The 25,550-nt window shown below is 42.4% G+C and overlaps 2 protein-coding genes across 3 annotated transcripts in view; one reads left to right on the top strand and one right to left on the bottom strand.

Moving 5' to 3' along the window:
• Nucleotides 1-355: 355 nt before the first annotated feature.
• TMEM126A (transmembrane protein 126A) lies at nucleotides 356-15,191 on the bottom strand. The gene is made up of 5 exons (XM_073612846.1): nucleotides 14,938-15,191; nucleotides 10,829-10,947; nucleotides 7,445-7,638; nucleotides 3,543-3,657; nucleotides 356-604 (listed from the first exon to the last, which is right to left on the bottom strand). The coding sequence occupies exons 1-5, from the start codon at nucleotides 14,938-14,940 to the stop codon at nucleotides 406-408; spliced, it is 630 nt and encodes a 209-aa protein (XP_073468947.1). The 5' UTR covers nucleotides 14,941-15,191; the 3' UTR covers nucleotides 356-405.
• A 125-nt stretch (nucleotides 15,192-15,316) lies between these two features.
• DLG2 (discs large MAGUK scaffold protein 2) overlaps nucleotides 15,317-25,550 on the top strand; it is a 2,047,541-nt gene continuing 2,037,307 nt past the window's right edge. Inside the window, exon 1 of one of the 2 annotated variants that reach the window (XM_073612834.1) lies at nucleotides 15,317-16,008. In XM_073612834.1, coding sequence (XP_073468935.1) covers nucleotides 15,990-16,008 — 19 coding nt within the window. In that variant the 5' untranslated portion in view covers nucleotides 15,317-15,989. The remainder of the gene's footprint in view (nucleotides 16,009-25,550) is intronic. The other variant, XM_073612835.1, reaches the window with a different exon arrangement.

The raw sequence follows: 25,550 nt of genomic DNA, 5'->3' as shown, positions 1-25,550 counted from the left end.
AAACAAAAAAAGAACTGCAGCACACAGCTGCCCCCAATTAAGTGCAATCAGAGACAAAGGCTGCGGCATCACTAAGCCCAGCAGGCTCTTTGCAAATACGCACCTGACTGCAGTCTGGGTCAGGAACACACACACACACGGGTGGTTACACCAGGGCTCTGGGGAGACCCCACAAGGTCGCATAGCCACCCCACGTGTACTGGGCAATACTTTCTAGTAGATCTGCAGCATCGAGTGACCTGGGATTAAAGCGACTGCTCATATGTCTAAGCAAGTGAGGCAAACAAAAATATAAAGAACCTTTGTGTTTAATAAGTTTTCAATCATTTTTAAAGAGCATTAACAGAACCATTACAATAAGAAAAAAAAAAAAAGATGAATAAGACAGATAAAAAAAAAAAACAATTATTCTCTCAGCTCCTCCTGTGTCTGGGGAACCGGTGACATCTGAAGCAGCTTTTCTATTGTGGCAAATTGTCCGGTGGTGATGGCGACGCTGGCTATGGCCTCAAACAGCAAGAAATATTTCAGTCTGATGAACACCGGCTTGGTGAAGGATATCATTTCCCGCAGCATGCTTCCTGTCATTTGGGTCCGCAAAGAACTGCCAAACATAATACAAATCATACTCCTTTTAGAATCGATAACTCTACCAAATACATATTCATACAGATTGTAGTTAAAATGGCTGTTTACGGAAGTTTAGCAGTAGAGGGTACAAAAAAAAAAAAAAAAAAAAATGTGTTGTACACATATACTAAGGGCTCATGCACACAAGACGTTTTTGCAGCTGTTTTTAGGGGCGTCTGGCTTTTTTTTTTTTTTTTGCCTCTGAACTCTCCTCCATGTTAGTCTATGTGTCCATGCGCATATAAACTTAGGAGGAGTTTAGGGGCAAAAATAAAAAAAATTTAATCTCTTAAATGTTGCCCACATGTAGAGAGGAAAGAAACTCCATAGTGTGATACTGTACACATTTCCAAATATTTATTAGTAATACTGATGGGTACTCACATTTAATAAAAATCATTAAGGCAAAAAATGTTTAAAATCAGGATGCCGAAGCGATCTGCGCTCCACGGCTCGAAACCGGAAGTGATGCAATAACACTGTTAGTCCCGGGGCGGGGCCTATTTGGAAATTTGTACGGTATCACACTATGGAGTTTCTTTCCTCTCTACATGAGGGCAACATTTAAGAGGTTAACAGGAAGGAGATCACTCACATCACAGGCAAGGAGGCACTTGGAGGATACAGGACAGGAAGTTTTCCTACTCCACAGTGGCTCATACTGTGAAAGTGAAATACCTCCTTGTGGGGTGAATAATAGCAGTGAGTGCGTTTCTTATGGGGCACTGTTTTCTAAGAAGCACAGAACAATTTGAAGGAACACATTTTCACTTTATTATTGGACTTTTTTTTTTTTATACTCCAGGGTTTAAGGACGGCATGTTTCTGAGCCCAGTTTCACAGCAATACTATATACCAGTCATATATGTTGTATTTTTTTGGCACAGAAATGTTACTTTGAATTGCAGATTTTGCACAGGATTGTGGATTTCACACAGGAAAAGTTAGCGCTTTTCTATTTGTTTTTATTTTTCATTTTATTTTTGTTTGAATGCACATAGCTTCTAACAGTATCCATTATAAATAAGCGATCAGGAAGTTTACACAGTAGGATATCCTTTACATTTCTTATTTTCTGCATTATATGCACCCGTGGTATACACACCCCTCAAGTATCTAGAGGTTGCAAACTACCTCTTAATATGAGCAGCGCCATACAGGAGCAACTGTAATCAAGTAAGCAATGCTGGACAGGGGATGTGGACCCTGTGCAACATTCTGTACCTGAAAGCAAACTGACCATGCTAGCATGGATCTGGTTCCATGCTTGGAATGGTAAAAATGACATCTAGAAAAGGGCAACTGGCAGGACCAGCAGGTATTTGGGAAGAAAAAGTTTGAAATGAACAGGCACTATTTAGGTTCCTTATCCTATAACCACATATACATACACTCTCCAGCCACTTTATTAGTTACACCTGTTCAATTGCTTGGTAACACAAATTGCTAATCAACCAATCACATGACAGCAACTCAATGGGGAAGAAAGGGAAATCAGTGACTTTGAACATGACATGGTGGTTGGTGCCAGACGGGCTGGTCTGAGTACCGTATTTATCGGCGTATAACACGCACCCCAAGTTTAGGAGGGAATTTTAAGGAAAAAAACTTTTAGGAGTAAAGTTTAATGAAGGAAAACTTACATTAAAATGCCCATCAATGCAGCGTTATCGGTGTCCATCTGCAGCCTTGTCAGTGTCAGTGCAGCCTTGCCCCAGTGTCCATTGCAGCCTTGTCAGTGCAGCCTTGCCCCAGTGCAGCCTTTTCAGTGCAGCCTTTCCCCTGTGCTCGCCACGATCGCCGCCGACATACACAGCTGTGTGTAAATTCAAATATGGCGCCAAGACTGCAGGGACTCGGCGGAGCGTAGATACATATACCCGAGAGTCCTCTGCTTTTTTCGGCGCCGCTCACAGTCACGCCCAGTCCCGCCCTATGATGGACATAACACAGGTCCAATGGCGGAACTGTGAGCGGCGCCGTAAAAAAAGCCGAGGACTCTCAGGTATGTGTATCTCCGCTCCGCTGAGTCCCTGCAGTCTTGGCGCCATATTTGAATTTACACATAGCTGTGTATGGCGGCGGCGATCGCGGCAAAAGCCGCGATCGTTCTGATCCGAGCAAAAGTGACGGGGATCAGCCTATAACACGCACCCACGATTTTCCCCTGATTTTCAGGGGACAAAAGTGCGTGTTATATGCCGATAAATACGGTATCTCAAAAACTGCTGATCTACTGGGATTTTCACATACTCTCGAGTTTACAGAGAATGGTCCGAAAAAGGAGAAAATATCCAGTGAACGGCAGTTGTGTAGAGGAAAATGCCTTGTTGAGGTCAGAGGAGAATGGGCAAATGAGTTGATAGAAAGGCAACAGTAACTCAAATAACCATACGCTTCAATACCTATGCTTTTGGAATGGGAAGTTCAACAAGCTCTTACCATCAAGGACTGATGGTCAGGTGTCCACCAACCTTTGGCCATATAGTATGCTACTGGCTACCATCTGCAAGATTCATTTCTTCCAAAAAAAAAAAAAAAAGTCTTACAGCATTTACCCTTCTCTCATGGTAAAACTCAACCACAACTAACTGATCCTTACTACTACCACCACCAAGCCAACATTCTGCCCCAGAAGCTCCAGAGAGTATGGTCAGTGTACATAATTCTGATTTGGTCTGAACTGGAGTTGAAGCTCGTTGGGCTCACAATGCGGGCAGCTCTCAATAAGTCTCTATTATGACTGTAAGGTCTCATGGGGTAGGAGAGACGAGACTGCCTGATCCCCAATTCAAATCAAGGTTGAGATCCAAGTACTGATGACCATAGCTTGGGTTCAGGAACTCTTGGGGCACTTTTTTGTGAAACTTTACCCAAAACAAATTCACTTGAAAATGGAAAGCCATACTTACCCAGGTACTAGCATTAAATTGACATAACCAGCCAAAAGAACTGGAGCCACACCACCCATACACATCCCGATATAGCCGCCTCTCACCGCAGCACATGTAGCACAGTTCAAAGAACCTGCAAAGATAAAAAAAAAAAAAAAAAATAGATCAGTACAGCATTACAATAACCAAATGGGAAATAAAAAAAATGTGTCAGTGAATCTGGAATGGAAGCGCCACAACCATGAAAAATAGTCCAAATTGAAGGTTAAACTACTTGCTTCCTGGGCACTTAAACCCCCTACCTGCCCAGGCCAATTTTCAGCTTTCAGCGCTGTCACACTTTGAATGACAATTGCGTGGTCATGCTACACTGTACCCAAACTACATTTTTTTTTTTTTTTGCTACACAAAATTTTTTGTTATAAAATTTTGCAAACAGGTAATTTTCTCCTTCACCGATAGGTGGCACTGATAAGTGACACCGATGATGGGGCAGTGATGGGCACTGATTAGCAGTACTGATGGGCACTGATAGATGGCACTGGAGGGCACTAAGGGGACTGATTAATGGCTTTCTTCTTTACTTCACGCTGACAGCATAAAGAATTAAAAAAAAAAAAAAAAAAAGGCGGTGACCGTTTGTTTACTTCTGCGATCACGTGGTAAAGGGCCCCCTGGGAATGGCCCTTTGCTGATTGAGGTAGAGTCCCAAGGACAGAGCGAGAACGGTTGAACATACATGGATGCCCTCCCGGCATTTTATGCCCTCACTGTAGACGTCTTTCGGCCATAGCGCAGGCACCAAGTGGTTAATAGGACAGACCGTTTATAAAGACTTGAATATTAACCACTTGACCTCCGGAAGATTTACCCCCCCCCCCATAACCAGGACTTTTTTTGCTACACGGCACTGCGCTACTTTAACTGACAATTGCGCATTCATGCAACGATGTACGCACAAGAAAATTGAGGTATTTTTTCCCACAAGTAGAGCTTTCTTTTGGTGGTATATGATCACCACTGCGGTTTTTGTTTTTTGCACTATAAACAAAAAAAACTCTGAATTTTTGTAAAAAAAAAAAAAAACACTTTTTTTTTTACTTTCTGTTATAAAACACATCCAATTAAAAAAAATATTTTTGGTAAAAAAACAAAACAAAATCCCAATAAGCATATAATGATTGGCTTGAGCAAAAGTTATAACGTCTACAAACAATGGGATATATACTGGAATTGTTTTTTTTTGTTTTTTTTTGTTTTTGTTTTTTTTTTTATACTACTAATAGCGGCAATCAGAGTCTTCTAGCACAATTGCAATATTGCAGCAGATATTTGGACACTAACTGACACTTTGTGGGAACCAGTGACACTAATACAGTGATAATACTATACACTGTCACTGTACTAATGACACTGGCTGGGAAGGAGTTAAACATCCAGGGGCGATCAAAGGGTTATTTGTGTGCCTAGCCAGTGTTTGTGTGTGTGTACTAAGGGATGTGCTGATAGAGCAGGGATTTGCAATTAGCGGACCTCCAGCTGTTGCAGAACTACAAGTCCCATGAGGCATAGCAAGACTCTGACCGCCACAAGCATAACACCAAGAGGCAGAGGTATGATGGGACTTGTAGTTTTGCAACAGCTGGAGGCCCGCTAATTGCATATCTCTGTGATAGAGGGATAAACTCAACAGTCTACAGTTGCTCCCTGACTGTCCACTTAGAGAAGGGCTTGACAAATTTCCTTTGAATCTAGGAGCCAGCTAAAAAAAAAAAAAGTTAGGAACCAGTATTTATTTTTTTCAACTAACAAAGCTTTATTTTCAATGACAAAAGCCCTTAATTGATGTAGCCCTGATCTGTATCTTTACAGATGCATGACATAGGGTACTCCCCTCTGCCATTACAAGAGTGCCCCCTCTCTGATTCAAATACCATAAATACATGCTCTCCAGTTTCTACGGTGCCCAGTACCAATGCCATGACAACAGGGCAGATAGCCCACCGCACACCAGACTCCCTATATACTGTATAGATGTACGACCCCCTATATACCACAGCACCCCCCATCCTGTATAGACATACAACCCCCTATATACCACAGCACCCCCCATCCTGTATACTTATTCTAACCCTCCTTCATACCATAGTTTCTCATCCTGTATAGACATATGACAACCTATATACCACAGCATCCCCATCCTGTATAGATACAGTATCTCACAAAAGTGAGTACACCCCTCACATTTTTGTAAATATTTTATTATATCTTTTCATGTGACAACACTGAAGAAATGACACTTTGCTGCAATGTAAAGCAGTGAGTGTACAGCTTGTATAACAGTGTAAATTTGCTGTCCCCTCAAAATAACTCAACACACAGCCATTAACCACTTGCCACCCAGGCCAATTCTGACATTTCTCTCCTACATGTAAAAATCATCATTCTTTTGCTAGAAAAATTACATAGAACCCCCAAACGTTATATATGGTTTTTTTAGCAAAGACCCTAGGGAATACAATGGCGTTGCAACTTTTTATCCTGCACGGTATTTGCGCAGCAATTTTTCGAACATGTTTTTTTTTGGGAAAAGAAAAAAAACAGTATTGTGCTAAAAAAAAAACAGTAAAGTTAGCCCAATTTTTTTTGCATAATGTGAAAGATGAAGTTACGCCGAGTAAATAGATACCCAACATGTCACGCTTCAAAATTGCACATGCTCATGGAATGGTGCCAAACATAAGTACTTAAAAATACCCACAGGCGACGCTTTAAACGGCGACGCTTTAAAGATTTTTACCGGTTACAGAGGAGGTCTAGGGCTAGATATATTGCTCTAACGTTCGCGGCGATACCTCACATGTGTGGTTTGAACACCGTTTTCATAGGACTTACGTATGCGCTCGCTTCTGCGTGCGAGCACACGGGGACAGGAGCGCATTTCACTTTTTTTTTTTAGTTTGACACTTTTAAAAAAAAAAAAAAAAAAAAAACTTTTTTTGATCACTTTTCTTCCTGTAAACATCCCTTGTAATAGGAATATGGCATGACAGGTCCTCTTTACAGTGAGATCTGGGGTCAATAAGACCCCACATCTCACCTCTAGGCTGGGAAGCCTGAAATAAAAAAAACAAAACGATCTCAGCTTCCCAGCCGAGGCGGGGCCGTTTGTTTGAATGCAGAGGCCGGGCGTGATGTCATAACATCGCGCCCGGCCTCCGAACGATCATAGAGACTCCGTCGACCATCTGGTCTGCCTGAAATCTCTATGGTAAACATCCAGGGCCAGCGGATCCTGTCTCTGTCTCGCCGATGGCAGCGGTGATGGACTTGTTATTCATGTTCGCATCAGTGTCGATGGACGGCGCGGATACGAACATCCCGGCGCCTGGTGCAAGTGGCTCCGTGTCGGAATGTTTGGACATGCCGCCCCACCTATGGCCAGTCTAAATCTGCCCTGCGGGATCTGGGATTGTGCTGTGCGTGGCTGGGTAACCCTCTGTCAGCGGCACTCCACCTGGTGCCAACAGTGAATGGGCTGACAAAAGCCCAGGCGCCAGGACGCAATTTCTAGTCGCAATTGTGACCTAGCGTCTGGGATTTGTCGAGCCCTGACTTAGAGGCTAGGGGTGGGGAATGCAATCTGCACTGCATTCGACTCAGTGGAGCACAGGGGAGACATCCAGACCCAGGGTCTTTTAGACCCTGGATGTCTCATTAAAGAGAACCTGTCAACAAAAAAATCATCACTATGTGATGGAAAAAAACAAAACATTTTTATTAATAGTAAAAAATGTAAGTTACAAAAAACGTAAACGCATGCATCGGGGCACCTACACATGAAAACCTTGATTGCGATACACGTTAAATAAAAATAAATAAACAATAAAAACATAAACCATGTTTAGCGTGGCACAAACCTTCTAAGAGGGGCTGGGTTACAAGCAGTTCATGGTATATATTGGTGAACACAAAGGGGACTGCTGTGACTGGCAAACTAGACAGCAGGTAATATCTCCGGACTTTCAGTGCTCTTCGGAAAAGGTTGTGAGCCAGCAGCCCGCACGCAAATGAATTCGCAGCCACGAATGAAGATGCATAATCGAAGAAAAACCTGCAAAAGGGAATTAGAAACGTTAAAGCAACTCTAATGCCAAAATGAAAAAAAAAAGGTCCCCCACCCACAGAAGAAGGCTGCAAGATACTCAATCAAGTGTGCACTGATCTCTGCAACTGAGGACTGCCCGCCGCAGAAGGTATCTGCATGTTCAACCTGGATATGAGTTTATTGTAGATAACATGATGTGTCGTTTGGAACTATATAGGTACACACAGGAATCCATTGCTTACAATATATGCAGGCGGGGTTTTTTTGTTTAGCTTTGCTGCACAATGCTTGTGGCATGCTAATTCTATCTTAATGGAAGACTTCCATATAAAGTCTGCCTAAAAACTACAATCAATTCACTGATCTCCCCCTAGCTACAAAGAACCGAAAGCTGTCAGGCGTAGGTACCTATGTATGAAAACATCGCTTGTGACACATGACATATTTCTACACTCGCCGGGAGAGAGCAATAAATTCTAGGTCCATCATTCACAGTTCACTATAAACTGATGACCTGTATGGACTTCAGTCATTTTTTCATCTTCCCATCTATTAAATCTTCTTCCCTTGTTGTTTTAATTTTGGATAGTAAAACATTTTTTTCTGCCAGTAAATACATTATACAGCCCACTTCCTGTTTCTTGTCTGGTAAAAAGCCTAGGCTTACGACATCATGCACAGCTCTCTCACTCTCCTGAGAGTTTGCCAGGAAGGGAGGGGGGGTGTCATAAGAGGGCCAATGAGAGCTGCAGAGCTGGAGGTGTACCTCTGTGTAAATCCAGGAAGTGAGCAGGCAGCAGCTTCAGCCGCCCACAGTTAAAATGGCTGCAGACAGACTCAGTGGAGGGAGATTTCTGCAGCATATTTGGAAAGTACAGAATCACAGTATATATAAGATAAAATGCAAAATGGTTGGAGGGAAGCTTCAGAATGGCAAAGATCTTTTTATTACAAATTATGTGGGCAGACTGCAGTTCCTCTTTAACCCCTTAGGCCAAATTCACAACGTGCGTTCCTGTACACCGGTTCAGGTTCGGATTTTTACCTGAATTCGCACCTGAACCACATCCAAAGTTACACAGGACCCTTCTGCAATCTGAACCGCGGCCATCCCGGACCTGTGTGTACCAGCTACATTGAGAGCCGGTTTACACTCGCCTGTCATGCAAATCTCCGCATCCAATTCACATATATGTGAACCCAGCCTTAAGGGGGTTAAGAATGTCGCGGGGCTGGGCTTAAGGTCATATGACTACCATGATTGGCTGTCATGGCGGTCACGTAATAGGAAAGCTACCGATCGCAAGCAGCTATCAGGAGCTTTCCATTAGCAGCAGGGCTCGTGCTCTAGCCACTTAAGGACCAAGCCTCTCTCTGAGATTTGTTGTTTACAAGTTAAAAATGCTTTTTTTTGCTAGAAAATTACTTAGAACCCCCAAACATTATAACTTTTTTTTCTAACACCCTAGAGAATAAAATGGCGGTCATTGCAATACTTTCTGTCACACCGTATTTGCACAGCGGTCTTACAAGCGCACTTTTTTTTTTTGGAAAAAATACACTTTTTTTAATTAAAAAATAAGACAACAGTAAAGTTAGCCCAATTTTTTTTAGATTGTGAAAGATAATGTTACGCCGAGTAAATTGAAACCCAACATGTCACGCTTCAAAATTGCGCCCGCTCTGGGAATGGCAACAAACTTTTACCCTTAAAAATCTCCATAGGCGACGTTTAAAAAATTCTACAGGTTGCATGTTTTGAGTTACAGAGGAGGTCTAGGGCTAGAATTATTGCTCTCGCTCTACCGTTCGTGGCGATACCTCATATGTGTGGTTTGAACACCGTTTTCATATGCGGGCGCTACTCACGTATGTGTTCGCTTCTGCGCGCGAGCTCGACGGGGCGCGTTTAAAATTTTTTTTTTTTTTTCTTATTTGTTTGACCTTTTATTTTTACACTGTTTAAAAAAAAAAAAATGTGTCACTTTTATTCCTATTACAAGGAATGTAAACATCCCTTGTAATAGAAAAAAAAGCATGACAGGACCTCTTAAATATGAGATCTGGGGTCAAAAAGACGTCAGATCTCATTTACACTGAAATGCAAATTAAAAAAATAAATTAAAATAGCCCCTAAAGAGCTATGGGTGGAAGTGACGTTTTGATGTCGCTTCCGCCCTGCATTGTTATGGAGACGGGTGGGGGCCATCTTTCCCTCACTCATCTCCATGCCCAGCAAGGGTGAAGATCCAATCGCCTCCGGCTCCAGTAATCGGCGGAGGGCACTGGAGTGCGGCGGGTGGGGGGCCCCTCTCCTGCCGCCGATAAAAATGATCTTGCGGCGAATCTGCCGCAGGGACCACTTTTATCTGAAATTGGACCGCTCACTGAAGAAGAGGATACCAGGGTTATGGCAGCTAGCTGCTGCCATAACAATGATATTCTTCTTCAAAGTACCAACGTATAACGACGGCGGGCGGTCCGGAAGTGGTTAAGCACAGCTGTAAGATGTAAAAATCTCACGGGTCCTTGCTGGGCTCTATGATCAGCCAGCGGAAGCGTGTGTTGGTCGATAAGGGCTCCTGGTGGGACAGGAGGTCCCAGTAAAGAAGCGGTAGGCACTGTCCCCCTGCTCGTAAAAGCAATCCTGCAGCTAATTTGCCACTAGGATTGCTATTTGCTTTTACAAGAGAGCCAACTGCCACCTCTAAAAACCGGTACCGGGATGATGGCTGCAGGCAGCCTTCTGGAATAACTTCCTAAAGACCAGTGACTTGGCAAGTAGTTATTCTGTGCCATTCGGGAACCTAGGACCGCTAAAACCCATTCTGCCAGCTGAGGACCTTTCCTTCCCTTCCTCTGTGATGAATGAAGCTGGGACCAACAAGGATTTTATTACTTTCAGTTTTGTTTACTGGCTGTTACCGGTTACGCAAGCATCTGATCGGACTGATCTCAGACAGTCCCAAAGCCCGGCAGAGATCTTCAGCACATCTGTGCACACATGTGAAACATCATTCTGGCCTAGGTTCCTGCAGCACCAAAAAATAAGCATGCACTTAAATAAAAAATATAAAAAAAAATATCCAGTGGAGGGACGGGGCTGGAGCCAGGTACATCCTCATTTTCTTTAGGGGTGAGGGTATGTTGGCATAATAAGAGTAGAGTAGTGGAAGCTCAATGATATGTTACTTACTTTTCAAGCCGAGGGAGATTTTTATAATTCTGATAGAGGAACTGGCTGATGGGCATGGCTGGCTCCTTTGCAGAGGTTTGATTCGTATCACCGTCACTTTGTTCTTCCATGTTGTCACCCTGAAACCAGCAGACATGCTGATTATAGATCATGTCTGAGCAATAAATCCTAAAATGACTATCAAAGCAGATATAATAATATGAAATATATATTAAATGGCTCCCTACAGTCCTTTTGTAATCAAATCCCTCAGGACCTCATTAAACCTTTTCGCTGCCACTGCCGTACATCAGACATTGGCAGCAGCGGAGGAGTTTTACACACACTCTGACTGCTCGCTGTCAAATGGAAGTGATCAGGTGGCTATACAGCCACCCGATTGCTTTCACGCACCCGAGGAACAATGAAAGTAGCAATATGAAGGAATATCAGCCCCACTCCACTTAGCTCCTCTTACAGCATTACAGCATTTTTTTTTTTAATAATCAATGAATTGACGGCATACACAAATGTCTACCTTCCTTGACGCGTTTCACCTCTCCTGGCTTGCTTACAAGGATAGGGGAAAAATCAATTTCAAGACTGCACACAATTTTAAGGCTTGACATGTTGGGAATCTATTTACTTGACAGAATGCCATCTTTTATATTTTGCTAAAAAATTGGTAAGGAGCACACTGATGTAAGAAAGGACTCCGACAAGGACCTCCGATGTAAGAAAGGACGGGAACACCCCCGATGTAAGAAAGCACCGGGACCCCCCCGATGTAAGAAAGGACGGGGACCCCCCCGATGTAAGAAAGGATGGGGACCCCCCCGATGTAAGAAAGGACGGGGACCCCGCCCAATGTAGGAAAGGACGGGGACCCCCCCGATGTAGGAAAGGACGGGGACCCCCCCGATGTAGGAAAGGACGGGGACCCCCCCGATGTAGGAAAGGACGGGGACCCCGCCCGATGTAGGAAAGGATGGGGACCCCCCCGATGTAGGAAAGGATGGGGACCCCCCCGATGTAGGAAAGGATGGGGACCCCCAATGTAGGAAAGGATGGGGACCCCCAATGTAGGAAAGGATGGGGACCCCCCCGATGTAGGAAAGAATGGGGACCCCCCGATGTAGGAAAGGATGGGGACCCCCCGATGTAGGAAAGGATGGGGACTAGAGCTGCACGATTAATCGTCAAGAATAGTTATCGCGATTATTTTCCCCGTTGCAATCTTGACAAGTGTTTCACGATTTTTTCTATGCAAAGAATTCTCTCTGCTCTTCTGAAGCCACAACCATTAAAAGAAAGGAAGAAAAAAATGGGCAGTCTGCCAAGAATCACAACATTCTTTAGCAGTGGAACTTAAAGCAGAGTTCCATCCAAAAGCACCCCTCACCCCCTTTCATGCCACATTTGGCATGTCAATTTTTTTTTGGGGGGGGGGGTGGGTGCTTAGTTTTGAGTGGGACTTCCTGTCCTGCTTCCGCCTAGGCGACTCCTCCTTTCCCCCCTAGGCGGCCCCTCCCTCTCAGCAATCTGCTGTGACATGTGACAGGTCCCAGAAGAGTGCCTGTCCACTGGGAGAGCGCAGCGCGATTTGCGCATGCGCAGTGTGCGCTCGGCCGTGAAGCCCCAAGCTGTCACGGCCTGGTGCCCACAGTGTCAATGGAGGCGCCAAGGAGAGGAGGGGGAGAGGAGCGAGGCTCCGTGCGGCCACATCGCTGGACCGTGGAACAGGTAAGCGTCTGTTTATTAAAAGTCAACAGCTAAATTTTTTGTAGCTGCTGACTTTTAATAAACAAAAAAAAGCCTGGAACACCACTTTAAGTATAAACATTGTAACAATTTGTCAAAGGAATAGACTTCCTGTGTAAATGAGGAAAGTTTAACCACTTAAACACTAAACCTTTTTCTGACATTTGTTGGTTTCAAGACCATGAATAAAAAGCATCCATACAAAAGAAGTCCCTTGCTGTAGCTATCCACAGACCAGGGCTTACCTTGGGGGCAGTATGGGACCCGGATGCTGCCGCTGGTTCAATACGAGCGGACGTTCCATCCTTAGACCTGTCCTCAAGCTCCATAAAGCAAGCGGAGAACGGTCGCAGAGAAGACTGCTGCTGTACCGCAAAAACTGCGCCTAGAATGGCGTTTTTAGCAGGCCATTCCCCTGCAGCATGTCCTCAGTGTCTCCACACCCTGCTCCTTATGAAAACTCGGCATCCGGAAGTGCGTCATGTGACTTCCGGTTCCGGCGTCATCTTGCTGCATCACCGGAAGTCCTCCTGACCCCATCTTGGTACACCGGAATGAAGCATTTAGGAGGACACAGTTACACACAGCAGCGCTGGGGAAAGGAAGGGAGTTGCCACCATTTACATAGGCAAGTAACCCTTAGAAATAGGAAACCCTTCTGGTACAGACCATCATCCAGGACTTGGCCACAGCTAGTCCTGGATAAAACAAGAGAAGGGGGGTCCACCAACCACAGTTACCAGACCATAAGAAAACCAAAAACGTGTCGGATGCTCCTGGAGTGTCTGGAAACACAAAACAACTGAGGGTCAGAGGAAAGGGAGGGGCCTTTTAAATTCTATCTGATTTGTGTTTCCTGTAGAGGGCGGAGCCTGATCATCTCTCAAATAGCTGTCCTGGAAGGTGAGGGGGGAAAATCTGTATTTTTTGCTAGAAAATTACTTCGAACCCCCAAACATTATATATATATATATATATATATACACACACACATTTTAGAAAGGACGGGAACCCCCCCCCCCCAGTGTGAGAAAGGACGGGAACCCCCCCCCCGGTGTGAGAAAGGACGGGAACCCCCCCCCGGTGTGAGAAAGGACGGGAACCCCCCCCCGGTGTGAGAAAGGACGGGAACCCCCCCCCGGTGTGAGAAAGGACGGGAACCCCCCCCCCCGGTGTGAGAAAGGACGGGAACCCCCCCCCCGGTGTGAGAAAGGACGGGAACCCCCCCCCCCGGTGTGAGAAAGGACGGGAACCCCCCCCCGGTGTGAGAAAGGACGGGAACCCCCCCCCCAGTGTGAGAAAGGACGGGAACCCCCCCCCAGTGTGAGAAAGGACGGGAACCCCCCCCAGTGTGAGAAAGGACGGGAACCCCCCCCCCCCCCAGTGTGAGAAAGGACGGGAACCCCCCCCCCCCCAGTGTGAGAAAGGACGGGAACCCCCCCCCCCAGTGTGAGAAAGGACGGGAACCCCCCCCCCCCAGTGTGAGAAAGGACGGGAACCCCCCCCCCCCCAGTGTGAGAAAGGACGGGAACCCCCCCGGCTTAAGAAAGGACGGGAACCCCCCCCGGCGTAAGAAAGGACGGGAACCCCCCCCGGCGTAAGAAAGGACGGGAACCCCCCCCGGCGTAAGAAAGGACGGGAACCCCCCCCGGCGTAAGAAAGGACGGGAACCCCCCGGCGTAAGAAAGGACGGGACAGTTAAGCCAACGAAGTGCGCATGTTGTACTGTGCCATGCGCGGGAGTGACATCATGGTGGCTCCGGCCAATCACAGCACCAGAGCCGTGATACACGGAAGGCGGCCTGAGGGGGAGACGAGGACAGCTGCGGGGGCTTCGTTTTCGGGTAATTCATAATGAGCTAGTATGCTATGCATACTAGCTCATTATGCCTTTATCTTGCAGGGTGTGTTTTTAGTTTGTTTTTTTTTTGCAGGGGGGCTTACTTCCTCTTTAAGGAAGGACTTTGATGGGGACACCTGATATATGGAAAGGCTCTGATGGGGACATTTGATGTAAGGGAAGGGGGAGTTATTTGGTTATTGTGTTTGTTTCTGCCTGTAGATATTTGTAATCTATACAATGTGTCCCTCATAGTTAAGAGTTTGGAGCCCCGGGTCTATACTAAGTAAAACGTTATGTAAGGAATTGATAGGAGGGGCAGAGGAGCTGGGCTAGCACAGACTGCGATAAGCCACCCCCCCCCCCCCCCCAGAGGTGGAGAGGAAATTATGTCCCCCATCAGATATATAATGGTATCACCCTACATGAGCTCAGACCCTCCAGCTAAGTGTCCCCATACACTGTTTACAATGCTAGTAACGTCATTCTGCATAGTGACGCGGTCTCCTTAACACCCAGCAGCCCTTACCATCACACAGGCCGGTCACCTCAGCCTCCTAGGTGCCCGGTAAGTCTGGCCTCCGCCCGTCCGCCGCTCCTTCCTCCTGTTTCACCTTCAGCGTGCCTCTCCACTGGGCGCCGCCATGTTGGCCGGTCAGCTGACCGAGCGCCAGTGGCCACGTGACCGCGGTACCCCGGACCAGCGGCACGCACAGAGAGAGAAGCGGCGTGTGCAACTGACATGACCCCGCCCCCTCCTGTCCAGTGTGTGTTACATGATCCCGCCCCCTTCCCCTCCAGTGTGTGTGTGTGTGTGTGTGTGACATGACCCCGCCTCCTTCCCCCATCCAGTGTGTGACATGACCCCGCCCCCTTCCCCCATCCAGTGTGTGACATGACCCCGCCCCCTTCTCCTCCAGTGTGTGTGCTGAGCGGAGGGGAGATGATGATCTGCTGCCCCCAGACATGCCTGATCCTTCCCACCGGCCTGCCATGGCTGCCTGGAGCAACGATTGGCTCCCCCACCTCCTAATCCCTTCTCTGCCAGGCTGCATGGCACCCCTGTAACCCCTCCCCCCCCCTGCAGCTGGCAAACATTACACACACATAGGATGAGCTGGTGACTGGCACCATTGGCATATCACAGCCAAGCAGTGTCTGTGTGCCCCCCCCACCCCCTATCTCCTCTCCACCCTGAGCCCCTCTGCTGCCAGCCCCCGGGGGGCAGTGCCATGCTTGCCACCCCACCACCACCATGACTTTATCACAACTTCTGCAGCTTTTATTTATTTACTATCCAGATGGCAATATTTTATTTTACATGCAGATTTTTTTTTTTTTTGATCTGTTAAAATAATCCAATAAATGTGGTGTCAGCCTTCCTCTTGGATCTTTAATTCTCCGGTGACTACACTGCTAAACATTCCTGTCTCTTCCTTCCCTGGGGGTCACCCGGCTCCTACTGCTGGACTTTGATTTACATTGGCATTGACTTTAATACAGACCTGAACTACTCCTGGTTGTACCCACCTCTGTGTCCTCCACAGCAGCCAGTGAGGAGTCCGAGGAGTATTACTAAACATGCCAGTGAGGAAGAAAGGTGGGCTTTTCATTTCTTACCCTTTCCCTTCTGCGCTTATCCTGCTTTCTGCAAAAAAAAAAATGTATTTTATTGTCTGTTAGTTTCTTTTTTAATTTGTATTTTTATGTTGTTGTGAATTTTTTTTCTGGTTTTTAAAATTATCTTATTGATATTTTTGTGTTCTATATTTTATAACTAATTATTTTAGATTTTTTAATTTGAAAGCTATTTTTTTTCTACTTTTTTATATTATACCTTTTTTTTGCAGTTATTTAATATTTTTCACTTTTTTTTTGGTGTTCTTATATTGTTTTTATTTTCAGGGGTAATGTTTAATATATATTTTTCACTGTTTTTCCATTTATTTTCATTTATTACAGGTACTTATATAGCACTGTCATATTTTACACGGCACTTGTACATTCACATCAGACCCTGCCCTCGTTTTTATACTTTGTTTGCAGTTATTTATCGCTGTTCTTTGATGTATTATATTCTATGGGTAATTGAATTATTTTTGAAAGGGCAGTATACTACTTTTCACAATTTTTTTCTGTTTTATTGCAGTTTTTTATTGCAGTTATTTATTTATTCCATTTTTTAATGTTTTATATTCTATATTTAATAAACTATTTTTCACTGTTTTTCCATTTATTTTTATTTATTACAGGTACTTATATAGTGCTGTCATATTTTACACAGCACTTGTACATTCACATCAGACCCTGCCCTCGTTTTTATACTTTGTTTGCAGTTATTTATCGCTATTTTTTTATGTTCTATATTCTATAATTAATTGAATTATTTTTGAAAGGGTAATATACTACTTTTCACAGTTTTTCCATTTTATTGCAGTTCTTTATTTATTACATTTTTTTAATGTTCTGTATTTTATATTTAATATGCTATTTTTCACGTTTTTTCCATTTATTTTAGTTATTACGGGTACAAATTGTCATATTTTACACAGTGCTTGTACATTGACATCAGGCCCTGCCCTCGCTTTATACTTTGTTTGCAGTTATTTATTATTTATCACTTATTTTTTTGATGATCTATAATTAATTGAAATATTTTTGACAGGGTAATGTGTAATATACTACTTTTCACAGTTTTTCTATTTTATTTTATTTATATATTTGCAGTTATTTTATTATTTATTGCTATTTTTTTCATGTTCTATATTCTAGAATTAAAGAATAACTAAAGGCAAAACTTTTTCTTTAGTTTTGGACAAAATGGAGAGGGATTAGAACCCCTGTCATCAGACCCTGCCCTCATTTTATACTTTGTCTGCAGTTATTTATTATTTATCACTATTTTTTGATGTTCTATATTCTATAATTAATTGTGTTCTTTTTTGAAAGGGTACTGTGTAATATACTACTTTTCACTGTTTTTCTATTTTATTTATTTATTTATTTGCAGTTCTTTATTTATTGCTATTTTTTTTCATCTTCTATATTCTATATTTAACCACTTCAGCCCCAGGAAGGTTTACACCCCCCCCCCCCCATAACCAGGCCATTTTTTGTGATACAGCACTACGTTACTTTATTGACAATTGTGCGGTCATGCAGCGTAATGCACAAATAAAATGTATGTCTTTTTTTCCCCCCACAAATAGAGCTTTCTTTTGGTGGTATTTGATCACCTCTGTGGTTTTTATTTTTTGCGCTATAAACAAAAAAAATAGCGACAATTTTGAAAGAAAATCAACATTTTTTACTTTCTGCTATAAAACATATCCAAAAAAAAAAAAAAAAAAGTAAAAAAAAATCAAATTTCTTCTTCAATTTAGGCCAATATCTATTCTGCTACATATTTTTGGTAGAAAAAAAAAAATCCCAAAAAGCATATATTGATTGGTTTGTGCAAAAGTTATGGGATATTTTTATGAAATTTTTATTTTGCTAGCAATCAGTGATCAGTGACTTATAGCAGGACTGTGACATTGTGGCGGACAAATCGGACACCTGACACTTTTGGGGACCAGTGACATTTTTACAGAGATCAGTGCTAAAAATATGCACTGTCACTGTACTAATCGCACTGGCTTGGGAAGGGGTTAAACATCAGGGGCGATCAAAGGGTTAAATGTGTCCCTAGGGAGTGCTTTCTAACTGTGGGGGAGGTGCTTGTACTGTAAGAAGACAGAGATGGTCCAGAAACACAGGACCACTGCCTTCCCTTCTCACAGAACGGCGATCTGCCTTGTTTACATAGGAAAACCGCCATTCTGTCTGCCTAGGGAACGACCAGTGGGACCCGCTGATTGGCTCCCGTTGTGTCCAGTCACAGTGGGAGCTGGTCACCGGTGGTGCGCACCCCAGACCCAGGAAACAAAATTACATACAGGTACGTGATTTTGCGCTGAAGGGCGGCCCTGCCGCAGGGGATTATAACCTTTCCTTGCTCTATCCTAAATGAAAAAAAAAGTTTTGCCTATAGTTCTATTATAATGTTATTATTTTTTAAAAGGTAATGTGGAATATACTATTTTTCACTTTATTTAGATTTTATATTTTGCTTGGATATATTATTTATCGCTATTTTTTTCATGTTCTATATTCTATAATTATAGTTTTTTTTTTCAAGGGTAGCGTATAATTTCGTATTTTTCAATATTATTAATTTTTTTACTTTTTTACAGTTATTTATTATTTTTCAATATTTTTTCATGTTCTATATTCTCTAATTATTATTATTTTTAAGGGTGTTGTGTACTATACTATTTTTCCAAATTTTTCAAAATTTGCAGTTATTTATTATTTTTTACATTTTTGTTTGTGTTCTTTATTTTCTAATTAATGTTTTTTTTTTGTTTTGTTTGTTTTTTCTTTTGTTTTTCTCTTTCAATAAGTTTTTTTATTGAAATTTTTTGAGGAATACAGTGTGTAACTGCGATCAGATATTGGGATAAAAATGTACGAACAATGACTTGCAAGTCAGTAGCAGTTATACAGTATGTACATCAAATAGAGAACTTAGGGCGAATAACAAAACATTTAGCGTAACGATGAGAGCAATAATCATGCTGTAACAGTAGACCAATATGGATAACAGGAAATGGAATCTGCGCACCTTTTAGGCTCCATTTCCACTAGCACGACTTGTCATGCGGCTTTGGACACACAAAGTCGCATGACAAGTCACAGCCCATTGATTTCAATGGCTCCCAATCTACGTGACTTAAAGTTGCAGCAACTTTGAAAAGGTTCCAGCACTACTTTGATGCAACTTTGAGCCAGAAACTGTAAGGTTGGATCAAAGCTGTACTCAAAGTCGCACTCTAAATCGTGCAACTTTGGGGTCGCAATAGTGGAAACTTAATGTTATTATTTTTTTAACGGTACTGTTTAATGTACTATTTTTTTTCAACATTTTTCTGTTTTATAAATTTCACACCTATTATTTATTAAATTATTTATTTTATATAATAATTGTTATTATTATTTATTATTATTTTTTGTTATTTTTTATATGTTATCATTTTCTTTTAGGAAATGTTTAATATAATTGTCATATTTGTTTTAAGCTGTTTGGGAATTACACTTTTTTTTCCCATTAGTGTTAAAGCTAATGCTTAGTGATCTTTAATGGTAATAATTTTTAATGGTACTGTTTAATGTACTATTTTTTTCAACATTTTTCTGTTTTATAACTTTCACACCTATTATTTATTTATTTTTTTTATTTATTTGTATAATAATTGTTATTATTATTATTCATTATTATTTTTTGTTATTTTGTATGTGTTATATGTTATCATTTTCTTTTAGGAAATGTTTAATATCATTTTCTTTTTTTTTTAAGCTGTTTGGGAATTACACTTTTTTTGCTTAGTGATCCTATTATTTTTTTTTTTTTTTTTGCCTTATTTTGTTTAACGCACCTTTTTAGTATTTTACCATTTTTTTAAAGCGCTATTTCTTTTCATTGTTGTTATCGTGAAAGTTTAATAATGAGCATTGCTTAAGCATTGCATTTATTTTGACTTACTTTTATTAAGTTTGTTTACTTAATTGTAAATGCATTAGTATTAATTTTTACATTGTTCAAAAAAGAGGATTTTTTTTGTTTTAATTTTTGAAAAACGATAGAAGTGGTTATGATTTTGTGTTCCCAATTTCATGTATTGATCAGTCTCCCATGTTTGCTGTTTTTGTTTACTATACATCTATTATGCAATTCAAACCTTGTTACCATAAGTAAATTCCCATTTTCACTCATTCATGATTCATTGTCATTTTTTTCCCCAATGTCCCAATGTAATGGTACCATGCACCAAGGCATACATAAAAAAAAAAAAATATCTACAGCTATAAAAAAAAATTTTCAGGTTTTAAAAACAAAAAATTGTAGCAAATCATAGTTGCAATATTGATTTACACTTGGAGTATTGGGGGTTTTATAGCTCTGCACTTTATAATTACCAGGAATATTTTAAAACGCTTTACCGCAATAGTATTGATTTACGACTTGAGTCTGCCAGAAAACCACATCATATATTGTGGGTTTATTTTGAATTTTTATTGTAAAACAGATGGCCAATTTTTCTTATAATAAAAGAAACCAGTCATCAAAAAATGATGCAGGCTGCCATTGTTGTTCTCCTTCTGACTAATGCTAGTTGCCCGTTAATCCGTACTCTTCATTTCAATAGCGTTTTCAAGAGGTTATTCTAGTCTTTCTGGATCACCACTTTAAAATATATCTAAAACCAAAAATTTTATTTTATTTATTTTTTTTAATTCTCTACTCTATCTAGAATTTAAAAAAAAAAAAAAAGTACCCATGTACTTTTATTTTTTGCTGTCTGTGTACCATTGAGGACATTTCCCTTCACTTCCTGTCCCAGAGACACAACAGGAAATTAGTTGAAATCTTCCACAGCTGTTCCCCATTGGAGGATTTCAACGCACCTCCTATTCTGGAGACAGTTCAAAAATTTTGAATCCCCCCCCCCCCATTTTCTGTCTAGTAGAGAAGCACCGAAATTTCGGCGGCCAAAACATATCTGCCGAAAATGGTGTTTTTTGGCATTTTGCTGATAGAGAAAAAGGGTGCCAATAATAAACACATGCGATTTTGACGCAATTTTACCACAATTTTGCGGTGCTTATGATGTGTTTTATATAGGTCATGTGACTTAAAAACCACATCAAAAACATAACACAGTGTGTTATTGATGCGTTCTTGCTTTTTAAACGGGGAGGTGCGTTTTTGTTGCCTTTTTTTTTTTTTTTTTTTTAACTGACCAAAAATGCAGCAAGCAAGATTTTTAACACCACAGAAGCGCAAGGGACCAGTGTGAAGACACATATATAATATATAACATTTTTTTAAGGGATGCGTTTTTCTTGCGCTAAAGGTGCCGACAATAAAATATGTAAATTCAATAAATTATTATTTAAAAAGTCGAAAAATTAATTTTCATTCATAGTAGTTATATTTAATACATTTAATTAATAGTAATTATATATTATTTAATATATAACAATTATATATAAAAATATATATATAAATATAAAATAAATATATATAAATATAAAATATTTATATATATATATAATATATATGTGTGTACATATACAGTTTCGGTTCGGTTTCCTGAATTTTAGTTTTTGGCACCAAAATTTCCATTCAGCGCACCACTACTGTCTAGGTGATAATGATCACCGGGACAAACAGGGGTGAATCTCCTAAATGGGAACACAGCAATAAAAACTTCACAGAGGGTCTCCCCCTTCCCACGTGCCATGTGAAACAAGGTAAAAAAAAGTTTTGCTCAGAGATATACTTCAAATCCCATAGCAGTTTTTCTTTATGTAATTTTTTTTTTCAGTCTGGCCATTGGGGAGATTTCTTGTTACTTCATGTACTACAGACACAACAGGAAATTAGAGGAAATCTCTCCCAAGTGGTGGAAATTCCCTATTATTTGTCAATTAAGCAAGTATTCTCATTAGAAGAACGAGAGAAAGTCCACCAGCACACCAAAGATCTCCAGAATGGGTCCAAAGCTTTATTCAGCGATCACATCGTTACAGCATTTCTGAGCCTTGCAGGACCCCTTTATCAGGCATGTCACATGCCTGATGAAGGGGTCCTGCGAGGCTCAGAAATGTTGCTATTTGCTGTAACGATGTGATCGCCAATTAAAGCTTTGGACCCATTCTGGAGATCTTTGATGTGCTGGTGGACTTTCTCTGGCTCTGACTATTCACGGTTCCAGCCGGTAGTTCCTTCAGCACCCACTTACACGCACCGGCCACTTTATTAGATACACCTTGCTAGTCCTGTGTTGGACCCCCTGTCTTCAGAACTGCCTTCATTCTTGGTGGCGTAGATTCAACAAGGTTTTGGAAACATTCCTCAGAGATTTTGGTCCATAGTGACATGATAACATCACACAGTTGCTGCAGATTTGTTGGCTGCACATCCATGATGAGAATCTCCACCACATCCCAAAGGTCCTCTATTGGATTGAGATCTGGTGAGTGTGGAGGCCATTGGAGTACAGGGACCTCATTGTCCAGTGGTGAGATGATTGGAGCTTTGTGACATGGTGCATTATCCTGCTGGAAGGAGCCATCAGAAGATGGGGACACTGTAGTCATAAAGGGATGGACATGGTCAGCAACAATACTCAGGTAGGCCGTAGCATTTAAACAATGCTCAATTGGTACTAAGGGGCCCAAAGCGTGCCAATAAATAATCCCCCACACCATTACACCACCACCAGCCTGAACCGGTGATACAAAGCAGGATGGATCCATACTTTCATGTTGTTTACGCCAAATGCTGACCCTACCATCTGAATGTCGCAGCTGAAATCGGGGCTCATCAGACCAGACAACGTTTTTCCAATCTTCTGTTGTCTAATTTTGGTGATCCTGTGCTAATTGTAGCCTCAGGTTTCTGTTCTTAGGTGAAAGGAGTGGCACCCGGTGTGATTGCTGTAGCCCATCTGCTTCAAGGTTCGATGTGTTGTTCAGTACCCCTGACCCCTATACTTTGTTACACACTGATGATCTTTGAATTCTGTGTTACTTTTGACTAGGGATGAGCTGAACACTCCCCCCCCCCCCTCCCCCCCGGTTTGGTTCGAACTTGCGAACAGACAAAAAATTTGTGCGAACACCGTTAAAGTCTATGGGACACAAATGTGGAAAATCAAAAGTGCTAATTTTAAAGGCTTATATGCAAGTTATTGTCATAAAAAGTGTTTGGGGATCGGGGTCCTACCCCAGCGGACATGTATCAATGCAAAAAAAGTTTTTAAAAATGGCTGTTTTTTTTTCGGGAGCAGTGATTTTAAGAATGCTTACCCACGTAAGCTGCAGACCATTTGGCTGGCCAAAGACCAGATCACTTTTTGCGATTCGGCACTGTGTCGCTTTAACTGACAATTGCGCGGTCACGCGACGTTGCTCCCAAACAAATTTGACGTCCTTTTTTCCCCACAAATATAGCTTTCTTTTGGTGGTATTTGATCACCTCTGCGGTTTTTATTTTTTGCGCTATAAACAAAAAAAGAGCAGCAATTTTGAAAAAAAAAGCTATTTTTTTTAGTTTTTGCTATAATAAATATCCCCGCAAAAAAATATATATAAAAAAAAAAAATTTTTTCCTCAGTTTAGGCCGATATGTATTCTATTACATAAAATCACGATAAGCGTATATTGATTGGTTTGCGCAAAAGTTATAGCATCTACAAAATAGGGGATAGATTATTGGCTTTTTTATTATTAATTTTTTTTTTTACTAGTAATGGTGGCAATCTATGATTTTTTATTGGGACTGCAACATTATGGCGGACACATCGGACAATTTTGACACATTTTTGGGACCATTGTCATTTTTACAGTGATCGGTGCTATAAAATTGCATTGATTACTGTAAAAATGTCATTGGCAGTGAAGGGGTTAACCACTAGGGGGCAGTGAAGGGGTTAAGTGTGTCCTATTGTGTGTTCTAACTGAAGGGGGGATGGGACTGTGCAGGGGACATGACAGATCGCTGTTCATACTCTGTATGAACAGACGAGCTGTCTGTTTTCCCCTCAGAGAACCGGAAACTGTGTGTTTACCACCGGGCACTCGCATCGGCTCCGTGGGTGAGCAGGGGATGCGCGTGCGCCCCCTAATGGCCGTCTATGGTACGGCCGTACCATGACGGCGATTTGTGCAGCCGAGCCATGCTGCCGCAGTATAACTGCGGCGGCTGGTGGGCATATGGTTAAAGTGAGACAATAAAAATGAAACATTCCTTTAAATATCGTGCCTGGGGGTCCCCTTTGTCTGTAAAGTAGCGCAATTTCCCCATGTGTAGAAAAGTACCGCAGCAAAATGACATTTGTAAAGGGAAAAAAATTCATTTAAAATTGCTCACGGCTGTAATGTATTGCCAGATCCCGGTAATATACATAAAAAATCATTTTAAAAAACAGCGTGGGTTTTCCCCCCAGTCCTTACCAGGCCCTTCGGGTCTAGGTCTCTGCTGTTAAATATTATTTCAGAGGCTGCTTGCCCTCTTTTAGTGGCCTGTGAGCGTCTGCCTCTCCTTGGAGGCCTTGATGGGTATTTTTTTTTTTTTTAGCACTTGCACTACACTGTATTATATACTGTGTACACCGCCTGTACTGTATTAGAAACTGTACACCGCCGAATGCACTGTATATATAGGCTACGCTGAATGCAGAGTATATATATATATACAAATTTTTAAGTCCTGAGCTACTAGCCAGGCCTCAAGGGTTACTCGCCACCAGTTCCCCCAGGCTGCCCCGCCCCTAATTCCGCCCCTAAACGCGCTCTCATAAATTCTCATGAAATGACACTTAAATGTTTTATGCAGAATTAAGTTATAAAAATAAATATTAACAACAACAACAACAACTTTGTCTGTGCCCACCAATGCAGGCTGCCTGTGCCCACCAATGCAGCCATGTGCCCACTATGCAGCCTTGTGTCCACCAATGCAGCCGTGTGCCTACCATGCAGCCGTGTGCCCACTATGCAGCCTTGTGTCCACCAATGCAGCCGTGTGCCTACCATGCAGCCGTGTGCCCACTATGCAGCCTTGTGTCCACCAATGCAGCTGTGTGCCTACCATGCAGCCGTGTGCCCACCAATGCAGCCTTGTGTCCACCATGCAGCTTTGTGTCCACCAATGCAACTGTGGGTCCACCAAAGCAGCCTTGTGCCCACCAATGCAGCCTTGTGTCCACCATGCAGCCTTGTGTCCACTAATGCAACCGTGTGTCCACCATGCAGCCTTGTGCCCACCATGCAGCCTTGTGTCGACCATGCAGCCTTGTGCCCACCATGCAGCCTTGTGTCCACCATGCAGCCGTGTGCCCACCATGCAGCCTTGTGCCCACAATTCAGCCTGTGTCCACTATGCAGCCTACCTGGGCAGGGGAGGAGAGGAACAGGTGAGTCGTCCAGGTGATTAGAGTGCAGCGCAGGGAACACAGCGATAACAGCTTTCATTTCAATTGCCGTATTTTCCACCGCTCAGCGTCATATACAGCCCCGCCCCCTGACCGGGGA

The sequence above is a fragment of the Aquarana catesbeiana genome, linkage group LG02, assembly GCF_042186555.1.
Source record: "Aquarana catesbeiana isolate 2022-GZ linkage group LG02, ASM4218655v1, whole genome shotgun sequence".
NCBI classification, from domain to species: domain Eukaryota; kingdom Metazoa; phylum Chordata; class Amphibia; order Anura; family Ranidae; genus Aquarana; species Aquarana catesbeiana.
Note: the sequence above shows the minus strand (reverse complement) of the source record. Positions and strands in the feature narration are given on the sequence as shown.